Here is a 14,732-nt window from a genome sequence, read left to right as displayed (position 1 = left end):
TTACCCTATCAAGTAGCCCTGCCTGGCGTCCTGCCGCCGGTTCCTCATCAGCGCCTTGTACTCGCCCACGCGCAGCCGCTTCCCCTCCACGATGCAGGTGCGTTTGGGTCGGGGCTTGTACTTATAGTCGGGGTATTTCTCCAGGTGCTGCCGGCTCAGCCGGGCTTGCTCCTCGTAGTAGGGCTGCTTCTCCTGGTTCGTCATGGATTTCCACCGGGAGCCTGCGCAGAGAGGAGCCATGGGACGTGCTTACACCCCACCTGCTGTGATGAAACCCACACTGGCTCCCGGCTGGGGTAGCCATCGCAGGAGTTAATTAATGCTCGTATCATCCCCTGTGCAAACGGCACCTGAATTTGCGCAGAGCTGGTGAGAGCGGCTGCTCCGATGGGAGCCCTGCGCCGCAGAGGGCTGCCAGCCCTCCCGGCACACCGGGAACAGGTCCCCAGCCCTGACCTTCCCCGGGCACCTCTCGTGCCAGGGCTTTCGATCCTCTCCAAGGTATGGCGAGCAGGTGCTGCAGCTAAAATAGGCTGTGCCGGCGTGTGACTCGTGTTCCCCCACTGGCTGACCTTTATTGTCATCGCTGCCAGCACCCCGGGCAGGAGGGTAATGCAGGGCACAGCACAAAGGCTGCTGGGCTGGGAGAGGGGCTCGGGCTGGCGGAGAGAAGGGATTAATCCCCTCAGCTCAGCAACTGGGAGGCTGCAGCTGGCCCAGCGTCCAGTTTGGGAGAGAGAAGGACAAGAGAGATGCTTGGAGATCCTCAGCATCCTTGGAGATGCTCAACAGGACACAGCCCTGAGCATCGTGATGGGACTATGGAGTTAGCCAGGCTCTGAGCAGGGCTTTGGGCTGGCCACCTCCGGAGACACCCCCCCATCACCGAAATGCTCCCGTGAGTCCTCACGTGCCCTTTTCCTGGGTGTCCTGTACCCACTAGCACAGCCCAGCTCCCCCAGGGAACTCCCACACCCACACCATGAGCCAGGTGGCCCAGGTAAACCGAGGCATGGAGGCGTGCAAGCCCCTTGCCCATGGTGTCCTCCACTGGCTCCTTCCCCACACGCTCGGCCCCTCGCCTCAGACCTACATTTCCAGGAGCAGGAGAGCACACAGGAACCGAACCCCCCCGGCCTGGGTGCACACCGCCTCCGGACCACTCGTCCATCTGCTAAATTGGGACCCCTCGAGCAGCGCGCGGCTCCGGCTCCCCGGGCAGAACCGCACCAGCTATTTAAAGCCACGGACATCTACTGTGACAGCAAGCGGCTCGCCGCAGAACGCCCGCTCCTGGACCCCCCCCGGTCCCCGCGGTCGTGAGAGGTAAGCGGAGCAGATCCTGCCCACGCGCTCTTTCAAAGGGAAAAGCTTGGCGGTTGTTTCATTTTTGTTTTGTTTTGTTTTGTGTTGGTTTTTTTTTTCCTTTTCTTTAACGAGCAGAGCTGCTAAAACGAGTTCCGTGGCAGAGCGAGGGGTGCGTGTCGGAGGTAACCTGCGGCGCACGCTCGCTCGCTCCCGGCCCTTCCCACGGGCTCGCTGCCGACCACACCGCTCGCTTTTAATAGCTTTTAATGGCCGTGGCGAAGGGCTGGTGTGACCGAGAGCTGCAGCGGGACCGCTGCTGTCAGGGGGATGCGAGACGTTGCCCGCATGAGGCTCCTGCTGCTGCAGGCACCTCCAAGAGTGATGCTGCTACAACCAGGGGAGCATCATCCTGGTGGGCATCACCCGTACGTGGGTGGCCGAGGATGAGCGGAGAGAGCAGCCGGGCCCTCCGCAGGGATGCAGCAGCCGGGCCCTCCGCGGGGATGCAGAAGTGGGGTCCTGCCCCAGACCCACCCCGCCCCCCCATCCCTGGCACTCACCCAGGATCTTGCTGATGCTGGAGTTGTGCATGTCTGGGAAGGCCTGCAAAATCTTCCTCCTCTCGTCCTTCGCCCACACCATGAAGGCATTCATGGGCCGCTTGATGTGGTTGTTGTTCCTGGATTCCGGGAAGTGCCGTGAGCCTGCGAGGGAAATCCCGGCTGAGGTCAGGAGCCAGACGATGGAGCAAACTGGGGGTGACACCACAGTGGCCTTGGACCTCCTTACCGTCCATCTCACAGCTCAACAGAGCCTCGTCCAGCCGGTGGGCAGGGGTCTCCTCCATCCGCTCCTTCACTGGGGAAGAATCAATCCCAACGTGGTCCTGCAGGAGAGCGGAGACTCAGGAACCAGCTCCAGGGACTCGGCAAGGATGGAGACCCAGCTCTGGCTGCCAACGGTGGGGTCAGAGAAGGGGACGGTGACCACCCTGTGGGCTTTTCTCACCTTGCGATAGGCGTTGGTCAGTGACCCCTCCATGGCTCCGCTGTGGCCATGCAGCAGCTGCCGCGCGTCCTGGATGGCTTTGGTGATGGCGTCGCCTTCGCCCAGGAATCCTGGCAGGACAACGGCACGGGCACCCATCAGGGCCAGTGCCCACTCCTCCGACACCCCATCCCAATCCCAGCAATCACAACTGCGTGCCCCGAGGGGGTGGCACAGAGCAGCAGGTGCCCACCCAGGCCACCCCAGGGAGGAGGGACCCGAGATGCCCCCTGTCATGGATGGGCATGGGACAATCCACCAGCGAAGGCGCTTTGAACCCACCCAGAGGCAGGTTGGACGGGCTGGTCTGCAGGTCCCTGGTGGCCCCGTGATTCGGCGTGAGGGACTGGCAGCCGCTCATCTTCAAACTGGGCGAGCTGGAGGCACTGGGGAGGTCGGAACCTTTGGGTTTGGCCGTCAGGTTCAGTGGCTGCGAGGTCTCCTGCGGCGGAGGGGAGGCAGGGGGATGAAGCGCAGCCCCCCACAGCACCCCAGCCCGGGGGGATGGAGGTGCTTTGGGGCTGTACCTGCATCTGGAGGTGGCCCGAGCCGGCGGGTCTCTTCAGCGTGGGAGGAGGGGGGCTGTGAAGCAGCTGCACTGGGTAATCCACTGCGGGGAGCAGAGGGAGAGGGGTTGGGGGGACAAGGCCACCCCGCGGGGCTGGGGCAGTCCCGGGGGACCCCGCTCACCTGGTTTGCAGGGGATGGGCTGGATGGGCAGCGCTAACTGGGAGTCGGGAGTGACGGGGAGAGGCTGGTGGCTGGGGGTGAAGGCGGGAATCATGACGTAGGGCATGTTGACCTGCTGGAGGGGAGAGGGGGAGAGAAGCAGAGAGACCAGATAACCGCTGCGGGACACTGCAGGAGGGTGCCATCCCCTTGCCCGGCCCTGGGAGGGGACACGAGGGGGCTGCAATCACCTAGCACGGGAAAGGGGGGGCGCCCCGGGAGGTGTCCCCCCGGCATTTACCTGGATCTGTTGCTGCAGGAGGTTGATTTTGTGCTGCTGCTGGATGAGCTGCTGCTGCTGCTTGGCGATCTGGCGGAGGGGAGACAACGGGGCTCAGCGGCACCAACGGCAGCGCCCAGCTGGCCCCGGTGGGGTTATGGCCCGGCACGAGCTGCCCAACACCGGCAAAACGGAGGCAAGGGGTCTGCGGAGGGTCCCGGGGGCCGTGGGGAGGGCAGGCAGGGCGGGCTGAGCTGCCCCTGAGCCACCTCCTGGGACATGGGGAGAGAAATGGGCTGGGAGGGACGGTGTCACCCCCACCCCGGGGTGTGCCGGGAGTGTCATCCCTGCCCTTAGCATCGTATGGGCCACCAGAGAGGGAAAAATAGGTGTGCAAAGAGCAAAGAGAGCACGGTCACAAAGATTCAGCGTGGTTTCATTATTTTGAGGAGTGCAATTCCCATCTCCTTTGACCTTCATCCTCCTGGGACCAGGGAACAAGACAGGGCATCTTTGGGATGGGCACAGAAGATGGGAGGGTTTCCAGGCAGAAAGCAAAGTCCTGCTGCCCCCAAAGCCAAAAGCCACCTCCCCCAGGAGGACCACTCCCAGGAGGACCCTGTCCTGGTCCTGCACCCACGGCCAGCAGATCCCAAAGGGATCCCCAAAGGGATGGATGGTCCTTGGCAAACGCTGCCCCCAAGCAGGCTGCCCCCGGTGACCTGAGCTCACCTGCTCTTGCTGCTGCCGCGCCAGCTCCATCTGCTGCTGCTGCTTCTCGAAGAGCATCGCGGCCATGTTCTTCTGCTCCGAGTGGGCTGTCAGGAGCTGGTCCCGCAGCGTGGACAGCTGGTTGATCATGACAAGTAACTGGAGCTCCTTCTCTGCCAGGCTCTCCTGGGTTCCTGCAAAAAAACAAGTGGCTGTGGGTCAGGGGTTTGGGGAGGGTGAAGAGCATCATCATCGGCACCACCAGTTGGGTGCTGGTGGGCGATGCACGGCCAGGGAACGGCTAATGCTTGGGGTGGGGCATAAAGATCCCCATGGGCTGAACCATCCCCTCTGTGCAGTCAAAAGGCAAGCTTTCATCAGGGACGCTCCCCCCCCCCAAAAAAAAAAAATCAAATTAATGTTTTGGTTAAACAAAAATACAAATCCCAATTAAGTACGGGCACTTGCAGGCACATCTCCCCTCCGGCTAAGGTGGGAAATACCATGTTTCCAGCCCAGGCGGCACTGGGTGCAGGAGGGAGGACGGTGGAGGTGGGTGGCCGGGGGGAGACCTCACCTTTCACTTCCTTGGACTCGGCAGTGTTTCGTCCCAGCAGCCGCTCCTTCCAGTCGCTGGACAGTAATTTCTCGATGGTTGGCATCACTGTCCGCGCCGGCCGGCACCGGAGTCGGGAGAGCAGGGAGAGGGAGAGGACAGCCCAGGTGAGCATCCCATCCCACAGCTTTGCAAAAACAATGAGAGGCTCAAAGGGAGCGAGGGGGAAGACCCAGCGGCCACGCGGAAACCTTCCTTACCCTCCTTCAAGTTCCTGTTGAAGTCCAGCTTCTCCTGGCCGCCGACAGCCGGCTCGAAGGCAGAGCGCCTGGGCTCCGGCGCGTCGCTGGCGGGCGAGCGGGACTCCTGTGACACACACAGCAGGACTCGGCACCTGCTCCCATGGACGGGGACATCGCCGGGTCTCTGACAGGGACATTCCCAGGTCTCCGGGCAGGAGACGCTTGGCTGGTGGGATGCTCGGAGCCTGCCCTGCCCAGCTGACTTCTGGACCATGCTCTGCCAGGCACATTCCCCCAGCCCGGCTTGAGAGCATCTCTGCTCTTTGTGCCGCAAAGACTTATTTGCAAGAGGTTTCTATTATTTATTTAGACTGCCTGGCTCCTCTGAGCCCCATCCCCCCCCGGGAGGCAGCACAGGGAATGGGAGAGCTGAGGCTGCTGGGCACGGGGAAAGAAAACCCAAGAGTAATTAACAAGGGAGGCTGAAGGGACGGAGCACGTCTGGAGGTGGCTCCACACCGAAGGCGAAGCACTCAGACCCCACGGCTGACCCGAGAGCACCAACACCGGCCAGAAGACCTTGGGGGAGCCTCAGGTTTCACCTTTGTTTCCTCGGGATGAGGAATAACCACCCGGAGAAACAACCACCCTCTCCGCCAGGGACGGAGCCCAGGTCTGGAGTGGGGATGGCCAGCAGGACCCCAGCCAGGACCAGTGTTTGTCACAGCCATGGGACACCCACCTGCGGCAGGGCCTGGGGGTCGGTGCCCTCCCTCGGCGGTGGCCCCGGTGGGTCGCTGGGACGGGGCTCAGTGCTGGGGGCAGCCCCCGGCGGGGACTCGTAGCCACCCTCCTTCTTCTCCTCCGTCTTGATGGTGCAGTTCACCATGCTGCCCGCTCCATCGAGCTCCAGGTGGGGAGAAACGGGGCTCCTCATGGACATCCTACGGGGCAGCAGGGCTTTCAGCGGAGACACAGGGCATCCCCCGGCCACAGGCACCCCCCTCCAGCCACAGGTACCCCTTTTCCCAGCCTGGCCCCATACTGGAGTGCCCTGTGCTGCTGGTTTTTCAGGGGCACTGGTTTTGCTTTTTGGCTTGGCAAAGCTGAGCTCTTCATCCTGGCTTCCTGAGCTCAGGTTTTTTGCAGATTTGGGGCTCAGTGGCTAGAAGCCCCCAGGGAAACAAGCCCATCACACTTTGGGCTGTGAAGGGAATGGAGCAACAAAGCAAAGCCCTAAAGAAAGTGAGGTAAAGGCATAGGATTTAGGGCCAATACGAGCACGTGCCTTCGCGTTTCGTCCAGCAGCCTGGCAGAGAGCAACCCAAGGCTCACCGCGAGAGACCCGTGCCAGACCCAAGCCAGCACCCCAGGGGTCCCCGGCTCTCGGCTCACGTGTGGCCCCCCCCCGCGCTGCCCCAGGAGCCGTGCCTAGAAAGCCAGCAAAGCCGGTTTCCCGCTCCGACGGGAAATGGAAATCCTGGTCCCGCCGAACAATGGCTGGGATGGCCACCAGAATCGCTCCTGCGGGAGTCCCCGGCTCGGCGCGGAGCTGGGACCAGCCGAGCCCTGGCCATGGCAAGGGGCTGGCCCCGGGGAACGCTTTCCCCAACTTCACCAGCGCGGCCGTGGGTGCCGGTGCAGCTCCCGGTGCTGCCAACCGCTCAGCCGGGCACCGGAGAAGGGACCACGAGCCATTATGGGGCACAAGCTGTGTAACCCCAGGGGACCCCAAGCACAGCCAGAGCCAGTATTTTCAACGGGAACTGCCCCAAAAAGTGTGTCACAGCCATGTCCCTTGCAAAGCCCCCAGCAGTGCCAGGGCTGTGGGTGTCGTACCCCGGCACGGGTGCCGGGCACGCCGGGATCTCACCATCCCTTCGCCGCAAAGGGCAACCTGCAGCCATGCTCAGTGGCCTTCTTGGGGCCACCAACCCTCATGCTGCACAGCAAGAAATGGGAGCAAGTATTACCCTCCCCAGGCTCGCTTTTCAGGGTGGAATAATGGGAAAAGGAGGCTGTTAAGGAAGGGATTTGCACCGGACGCTGCCAGGAGCCAGGATCCTGCGGGACCACAGGGGCTGCCAAGGTGGGAAGGGGTCGCAGTGGGATGGGGAGAGCATCCTCCCTGGGGGCTGGCACCCCCCAGCCGGGACCCCCGCACTCTGCTCCCTCTCGCCGCCCCACACCCCGACGGCTCCTCGGGACCCCCCCCAAAATCAGGGCTGGGGCGTGCGGGATGGGGTGATGGTTGGGGTGGGGGCGGGGTGGGGGGGGGGGGCCGAGCTGGGGCAGCAATGACATAACAAACAAAGCCCAGCTCAAGCTGCGAATTAATCAAACCGCTGAAAATAAAACCTTCCTCTCAGGAACTTCAAACAAAAGAAACGAAAACAACAAGGCCGGCTGGGTAATGAAAAGCCAGGGCTGTGAATAGGGGACAAAAGGAAGTGGAACAATAGGGTGTTGGACAAAAGCAATAAAGTAAAGGGAAGTGTGACAGCTCCACAATAGGGCACTGTGCGCGCCAGCCTTTCTGATCTTAGCGGGGCTTTTTTTAATCTCAGTTCCCTTGCCCTCTGCTGAACAAACCATCGCACTCGCCGGGCCGGCGGGCTTCCTCCCGGCATCGGCGGCGGCATCGCCCGGTGTCCGCCGCATCCTGCGGCACCGCCTGTGTCACAACCCCCCCCCGCCCGCCCCGTCCTGCCCCTGCTCACCTTGGCCAGCCCAGTGGCCAAGAGGGCCACCTTGGGCACGGGCCAGCGCAACCCCAAAGCCCATCGCCTACCTTCGACACGCCTCGGCCGGGGAGGGACCGGCCGCGCTTGGCAGCGGCATGGAGGTGGCGGGCAGCCATGCCCACAGCTCCGCCGGCTGCATCCGTCCGCGCAGGCAGGATTTGTGGCTCCAGAGCCCACGCTCTCCATGTGCTACAGGTGGGGAAACTGAGGCACGACTGCACGGCGGCTGCAGCACCTTGCACTGGGCACATCCCTAACTCAGGACCTGCAGGTGTGGGTGCACAGCTGCTCCCCCCTTCCAGCCTTTTTGACTTTTTAAAGGCAACAAGCCCCCCCTTGCCCTCCCTCCCTGCAGCTGGGATGCTGCCCGGGTGCCCAGGCAATGGGGTGGCAGCACTGACGCTGCAGCACAGAGCGATGCTTTGGTTTGAGACAGGCACAAAAGCAACGTCCCACTCCTCCGGCAGGTCACATTTCTATTGTACTCAACCTCCCGGTGCCACTGGAAGTTTACTCTTAAAAATAGGGCCAGTACTTTAATAGGGGTCTGTTTGAAAGGGGCCTCATTGTGGGTTTATTATACCGTTTGCTGAACAAAAAATAAAAAAGAGAGAAGAAAAAGGAGAAAACGGCACCGTTATCTTGTTACGGGGCTGGTTCCTCGGCAGCCCTGTGCTGCGGGCTCAGGTGCTGGGCTCCGGGGCTGCCTGTGGCAGACAATAGGGACGGGAACAATTGCCTTGGCACCAGGAGTGTAACAGATCTTCGCCTTTAATGTTTCCCATTTAACGAAGGGCGGAGGGGAAGGGAAGGAATGGCGTTGGGATGTGAAGTGCCAGCCTTGAGGACCAAAACCTGGACCCATCAGGGAGCCACGAGTCCTCGGTGAGGGACCAGGGACCCCCGGGGCTGCTTCCTCCGGGCACGGCGCTTTGGGGAGCACGAGGGGGGCTCATCTCACAAGCGTGGAAGCCCTAAAGCTCTGCAGGCATCACTGCGCTCACCTTGCCTCCGAAACCCCACCCAGCAAGTTCCAAGGGCTGAGATTTTTGGGATGGCGACAGCCAGCTGCCGGGCAGCTTTTCTTTCTCCATTCGTACCCCGGAACGGCACGTCCTGCAATTCTCCCGGTGGCCGTGCCACCCTTCCTGCCTGCCAGCCGATCCTATCGGCCCCGGTTGTGTCGCGGCACAACAGCTTGAAAGGCCGGGGGATGCCAAGGTGCCAGTGAACCCCCACCCTGCCCGGCACCGCAGGAGCTCGGGGAGCACCGGGGGGATGCTGAGACCCCCACCCCTGGGCACCCAGAGTCCCCTCTAGGCGCTTGTGCGGGCTCTGGCTTTGCCGAGAAGGGAGCTGCCAGCATCGCCCCGCCGGCACAAAGCAGCAAGGGGAAGAAAAGGTGACCGGCAAAGGTGTGGTGCCAGCTGGACCAGGCTTTGTCCCCGCAGCAGAACCTGCCTGTGGCCATAAGGAAAGGGTTTCTGCTCGCGGGGCGGCTGGAGGAGGAGGACGATGGCAGGCGAGTCTTCCCAAAGGCATGGGGGGGGCGTCTGCCCCTGGCTTGGGCAGGGATGAAGCAGGTTCCGTCAAACCCAAGCTCTTCGCGAAAATACCGGAGAGTGCAAGAGGCCAGAAAGCCACAAACGCATGAAGTTTCCCGCGCTGCCAGGGTCTGAGGAAGAGCCGCAGGGATGCTTGGCTCGGGGCAGCGGCACTGCGGCACGGCCGCATCCCGGGAGAGAGGAGGGGAGTGCGGGAATGGTCCAGCATCCCTGCCCCATTCCAGAGCATCCCTGCCCCACGCCGCAGCACGTCTGCCTTGGGGCTGATTCTGCCCCTCGACTCGGGGCTGATCCCGCCCCAGGGAACTGGGGGGGGCAAAGGGATCCCACAGAAGTGGGACTGGGGAGAGCGGCTGGCAGATGGCTGGGGGACCTGGGCTGCCCAGATTTTTGGGCTGGCCTTGCCCCCACCTGCCGCCAGGCTGACTGGAGCAGCAGGAGAGGCTCTTGGGTTTTTATTTTCCTCTTTCTCTCCAATTACAGCAGAAAGCTATTGGTTTTCACGGGTTATGGCAGACTCCTCCCTTCAGGAGCAGAGCGTGGTACCCAGTCAACCCAAAAGAAACCCACCCATCCCGAGCGGCACGAAGATGCTTGCCCCGCGGCCGCGTCCTGCCTCCACGGCCCAGGTAACCCACCCAGAAACACGCAGGGCAAAATCCTGAGGGGGAAAACACCACAGGAGTAAAAACCAGCAACGCCAACAAGAGCCGGGGCGGCGCAACACCGCCGCCGAGCACGCACCAGCCACGTGCAGCGCTCGCAGCCCCCGGCACCCCCTCGAGAAAGGGCAGAGGAAAAAATAAGACACACACAGACGTTTTCTTCTTCCAAGCAGGGCCCGAGGAATCCCGGCCGGCCACCGGGACAGACAATAGCCCATCTCCTGCCAGACAAGCGGGCCGCTTTCCTGCCAGACTTGGAATGTCCTTTCGGGGCCGTTTCCGCCCGGCGTGCCTTCACACATAAAAGAATGGATGGCTTCCTCCGCCGTGCCCGGGCAGGGATGGCCAGGGACGGTCGAGGGAAGTTCACGGGGCTGCCATCATCCCCCGGGGATGCGGAGCATCCCGTGACAGCAGGTTATTCCCCAGGAAGGCCAAAGCAGGCGGCAGCGGGGGATGCGGGCTCTGCCACCCCCAGCTGTGCATGGAGGAGGATGCCAACAGGTTTTCTACACGCTGTCGGTGAAACAGGGCAGAAAGTGTAAGGCCTTGGGGTTTGCTGCTTCTGAAAAAGCAGGTTTTAAACCCAGAAGGCATCTGGATGCCGAACACATTCAGCCCCGGCGATGCTGTCCCCCCGGGTGAGAGCCACGGCTCCACGTGTCCCTGCCGGCGGTCGGAGCAGCGGTGCTCGCAGGACACGTGTGTCCCCCCGCTGCGGGGCTGCGTCACAGGCACGCACCCGCCCGTGCTGCCCCGCGGAGCGGGGTGCTGCAGCAACGGAAACACACGGTGTTTGGGGGAGCGCGAGCCAACGCTTCCGCGCACCCTCAAACGCTCGTGTTTTTAACATCTTACCTGTCGGCGGCGCTCCCACGGAAAGCCGCAACCTCCATCTGCTGCCGAGAGCTCAGGTTGCCGGAAAAGCTGCAAAATCAACGCCGAGAAGGGAGATCTTTGGCAGGCGGAGGGGGGTGGGGGGCATTTTGGGAGCATAATGCCCCAGGGGACAGAGGGGCAGCAATAAGCGCCCAGCAAGCGCAGGACGGGGCAGCCAGCTGGTCCCCGTGTGCTCAGCCCTGCCACGGGCAGGATGATGCCCACGTGAGCTGCCAGGTATGCCCTGCCCAGCGGCAACTTCACCAGCCCAGAGAGATCCCCCCCCCAGACCCCAACTGCCCCTCTCCATCCTGGCCAGACGCGGGGTCCCATGGGAAAAGCTCTGGCGTCAGCAGGAGCTGGGATTTCCCACTGTCCACACAAAACAGATTGGTCTTTGTCCAATCTCCATCCACCGTCAGCTCCCTGAAGACAATTTCTCTCCCCGACCGAAGGGTAACGGCCTCCAGAAACGTCTCTACAGGGTCAGAGCAAAGCGGTGACGCAACGGCGAGAGCATCAGCATCACGGAAACTCCCCGGAACGGCCGGCGCAGGAAGCAGCAAGGGGTCGCACTCCACATGTGCCACCCCGAGCACCCCACCACCCACCACAGCCCCCTCTGTCCCCTCCCCAACCGGGCCTGGGACCCCCATCCCGGTGCCCCTGGGATCTCCCCCTTCGCCCTCGGAAGGGTTCCTGCAGCCGCAGCCTCGGCGCTGCCACATTACCGCTCTTTGGGGGTGGGGAACATCAATTCTCCATCTACCAAGATGAAAAGCAGCAACGCAGGTCTCCTATTACTGCACGGCACTTGGAAGATTTAACCCTAAAGCAATTACAACCAGCTAGCATAGCGTTTACTAATTCTATCCCAAAAAAAACCCCAACCTGCCTTCTTCAAAGGCCTCCAGGCCATCGCCGGGACCGCTAATGAAATGCATATCTCTCTGATGCATGCCAGCAGAGAAGCCCTTCAGAGGTTCAGGGGGAAATCGAATCAATCCTGCTATTCAAAACTTGAGGAGAGAGAGAGAAAATAACCCGTATTAATCACTAAATTCACTTAAGTCGAACACTTGCAAGCCAAGGAGAAAAAAAAAGATGCGTTCTCAGGCTGTGGCGGGGGGAAGCAGAGGATCTGGGTTGCTTAATCAGGGTCCTCCATCGCCTCCGTACACCAGCGGATCCCAGCTCCGTGCCGGGTGTCTCGGGGCACCGGCTGACGGCTCGTGTGAGCACTAAGCTGCAGCAGATCGAGCCCTGAGAGGGCAGCTCTGTCCTCAGAGACTCGGCTCCTGCTTTTCTGAGTCTCCTGGAATAACCCCACTTGCCGGAATCCACCTCGCGCCCCATCCCTGCAGCATGGGACTGTCCTCTCCGTCCTCTGCCTCAGCACCGGCCAGACCCGAGGCGGCGGCGATGGACACGCGGGATGCTCCGGGTGGGAATGGGAAAACGAAGCCTCCCGTGATAACGATGAGACAAGCACAACACATTCCCTGTGGGTACACGGGTCCACTGGATCCATCCCGGCGCACGTTTTCACCTGGCCACATCCCAGCCTCCCGATTCCCCCCCCCCTTATTAACAATTTCCAGCTCACTGCTGGTTTCACAGCGCTTCTGAGACGGGTTTGCTCACCTTCCTCCGGTTTCTTATGAGATGGCAGAGGGACACATCACCGCAAAATGCCTTCCTGTCTTGGCGTAAAGGATTACTCACCCTGCCCGCATTGCCCCCCAGCACCAGGGCTTTGCTGGGACCCCCCCCCGCCTCCACCGCCCGGCTGTGCCTCCGCGACCCAAAATCCAGGGATGCCAGCTCACGTGAACCCGCCTGCATTAGGATGCGGACAAAAAACCAGCCAGTAGTTTTATAACCATCCAAACAATAAAATCAAATGCAAGGAGGCAGTCGGATCCTTCCCCCCGGGTGTAAACTGGGCACAGGTCCACCGCCTTCACAGCCACGACCCAAACACATTTTTCCTTTAGCGGGATGAGCGATAGGACGGTTTTAAGTAGGCGAAAAATTAAACTGAACCTCAGGTGGAACTTCCTGGCCGCGAGATTTATTAGACGGGGAATGATCTCATCAGGGAAGCGGAGGAAACTCCGTCGCGCTGGAATTATTTAAAACCGTGCAAAGCCCGGAGGAAGAAGGCGCGGGAACAATCCCAGCGACGGCCCACGTGATGGCCGGGGACCGCGCTGGTCATTCCCGTTTCCTGGCCTCAAGACTAGACAGTCTGCAGGATGTTTTTTTTTTTTTTTTTCTTCCACCCAAGAAGACGTATTGATAAGGAAAAAAAAAAAAAATCTCCTCCCACCGTCCCGGCTTTGCAGGCAGATGGGTTTCTTGTCCGGGGAAGGTTACATGGTTTAAAGCATCTTTAAGCATCTGGCAGCCCCGGGGGTGCGCGGCAGAGAAGGGGATGCTTGGCAGAGGCCAGCGCTTTGCTCCGAGGGGGAGACGGGCTGAAAGAAGAAACTCCCCTTCCCTGCAGGTGTAAACGCTCCAGGGAAAAGCGCAAACCCCACATTTTTAATATTTTCCAAAAGGCCCTTCCTATTGCCTCCCTGGCCTCTGCCGTTCCTGCCTTCCCCTGCGTTACACGTCAGCGACAGAAATGCCCCAGCGTCTTCGTAAGGGCAGACACAGGGGAAGCGTGAGGAGGGAGGAACTCTGAAGAAAAGGCATTTACTCTTTCTTTCCTTTTTTCTGCATCAGAAAACAATTTTTAAAACGAGTTCCCCCCCCTTCACATGAGGCTTTGCCTGGATGCAAAAGAAACGGGCAGCGAAACCTGCCCAGCTCATGGATGCTGAGCCTTTACACCCAGCACCGGGGTGGCTGGATGAGCCCCACGGTCCCACCGATGCCACCAGCGGCCGACCCCCCCCAGGGGGTGTTGGGGGAGCCGCCAGGTCCCTGGGACCCCGCGCAGGCCCTGGGGGCTGCTCCCAAACCCCCTCCCACCACCCCAGCACAGGCATTGGCGCGTTCCATCGCCCCGCTCCCCAATTTAACCAGCCTCCATCAACCAATCGAGCAATTATGGGAAAGAAATTTAAAAAAAACCCAGCAAACTCAGAGCAAATAACGAATCCCCCCCGCCCCCGCAACTCCATAGCGGGAGGCAAAGGATGGGGACGACTCACCCAGCCCCGGCGGGAAGACGCGGTGATGCCGGCAGGGCACGGGTGCAGCAAGGGACCGCAGTTAGCGTGTCTCCCTCCTTTTCTTCACAGTTTCTGTCCTCCCCTCACCCAAAAGCGGCCCTCGGGCTTATCGGGGAGGCCAATCTCGGTGTCGTTTTTTGTGTAATTTCACTCACTCAGCGTTTCCAGGCAGAGCGGAGGGCACGTTTGACTCGGCTGCTTCGTAAACAATACTTTCCTATCGCATGACGGAGGGGCAAAGACATCTGACCCTTTTCCTCTCCTGCTTAGAAAAGAAAAAAAAAAAAAAAAAAAAAGGACACAGGGCTCACCCGCCTCGAGCGTGATCTGCCCTGCACCTCCCGGGCTGGGCCTGGGCTTTCCGAAACCTTTTTCCATGCACCGTGACACAGGGGACACGGTGAGCCTTGTGGCACGCAGGACATGGTGCCATTTCGGCACAGCCCCACGGTCCACCCCATGGCATCGGCCAGTGTGCGTCACCCCCTCCCCTCGCTGAGCTTCTCGTGGCATTTTAACACCTTCCAATAATGTTATTATTTTTCCAGCCGACGCCAGGCTCTGCTGGGGGGGTTTCTTTTTTTGGGAGGGGGCCATCCCATCTTTTTTGCACTCGTGTTCCCCCTGGGTGAGCCGCACACACACGTGCGCACCGAAAGGATGCTCGGAGCCGGCCCCGACCCCTCTCACACCCAGCACCCCAGCCCAGGGTAGTATCCGAAAATCACGGGGCCGCTCTTCCGCCCGCAGCACCCCACACCCTGCAACCAGTAGCGCCCCGGAAACCCCCGGGGTCCCTTTGCACAGGGATCCTGAGCTGCAGCAAACAGCTCCACGCACCCAGGCTCGGACACGAAGGGACAAAAGCTCCACGGAGCCCC

The 14,732-nt window shown here is 61.2% G+C and overlaps 1 protein-coding gene across 5 annotated transcripts in view; it reads right to left on the bottom strand.

Annotated features, from left to right (window-relative positions):
- The window catches only part of SOX13 (SRY-box transcription factor 13), a 42,745-nt gene that overhangs the window by 2,196 nt on the left and 25,817 nt on the right, over positions 1-14,732 (bottom strand). For 3 of the 5 annotated variants that reach the window (XM_074564134.1, XM_074564137.1, XM_074564135.1), the window contains exons 2-13: positions 5,556-5,757; positions 4,832-4,937; positions 4,593-4,679; positions 4,037-4,209; positions 3,326-3,394; positions 3,046-3,160; positions 2,883-2,965; positions 2,638-2,797; positions 2,317-2,426; positions 2,098-2,194; positions 1,869-2,012; positions 5-221 (exon numbers count right to left, since the gene is read on the bottom strand). In XM_074564134.1, coding sequence (XP_074420235.1) covers positions 5-221; positions 1,869-2,012; positions 2,098-2,194; positions 2,317-2,426; positions 2,638-2,797; positions 2,883-2,965; positions 3,046-3,160; positions 3,326-3,394; positions 4,037-4,209; positions 4,593-4,679; positions 4,832-4,937; positions 5,556-5,756 — 1,562 coding nt within the window. In that variant the 5' untranslated portion in view covers position 5,757. Of the gene's footprint in view, positions 1-4; positions 222-1,868; positions 2,013-2,097; positions 2,195-2,316; positions 2,427-2,637; positions 2,798-2,882; positions 2,966-3,045; positions 3,161-3,325; positions 3,395-4,036; positions 4,210-4,592; positions 4,680-4,831; positions 4,938-5,555; positions 5,758-13,830; positions 14,562-14,732 lie in introns of those variants that run through there. The other 2 variants (XM_074564136.1, XM_074564138.1) reach the window with 2 other exon arrangements.

Source organism: Larus michahellis, chromosome 21 (genome assembly GCF_964199755.1).
Source record: "Larus michahellis chromosome 21, bLarMic1.1, whole genome shotgun sequence".
NCBI classification, from domain to species: Eukaryota; Metazoa; Chordata; class Aves; order Charadriiformes; family Laridae; genus Larus; species Larus michahellis.
The sequence above is the reverse complement of the archived record's forward strand: the minus strand, read 5'-3'. Positions and strand labels throughout refer to the sequence as shown.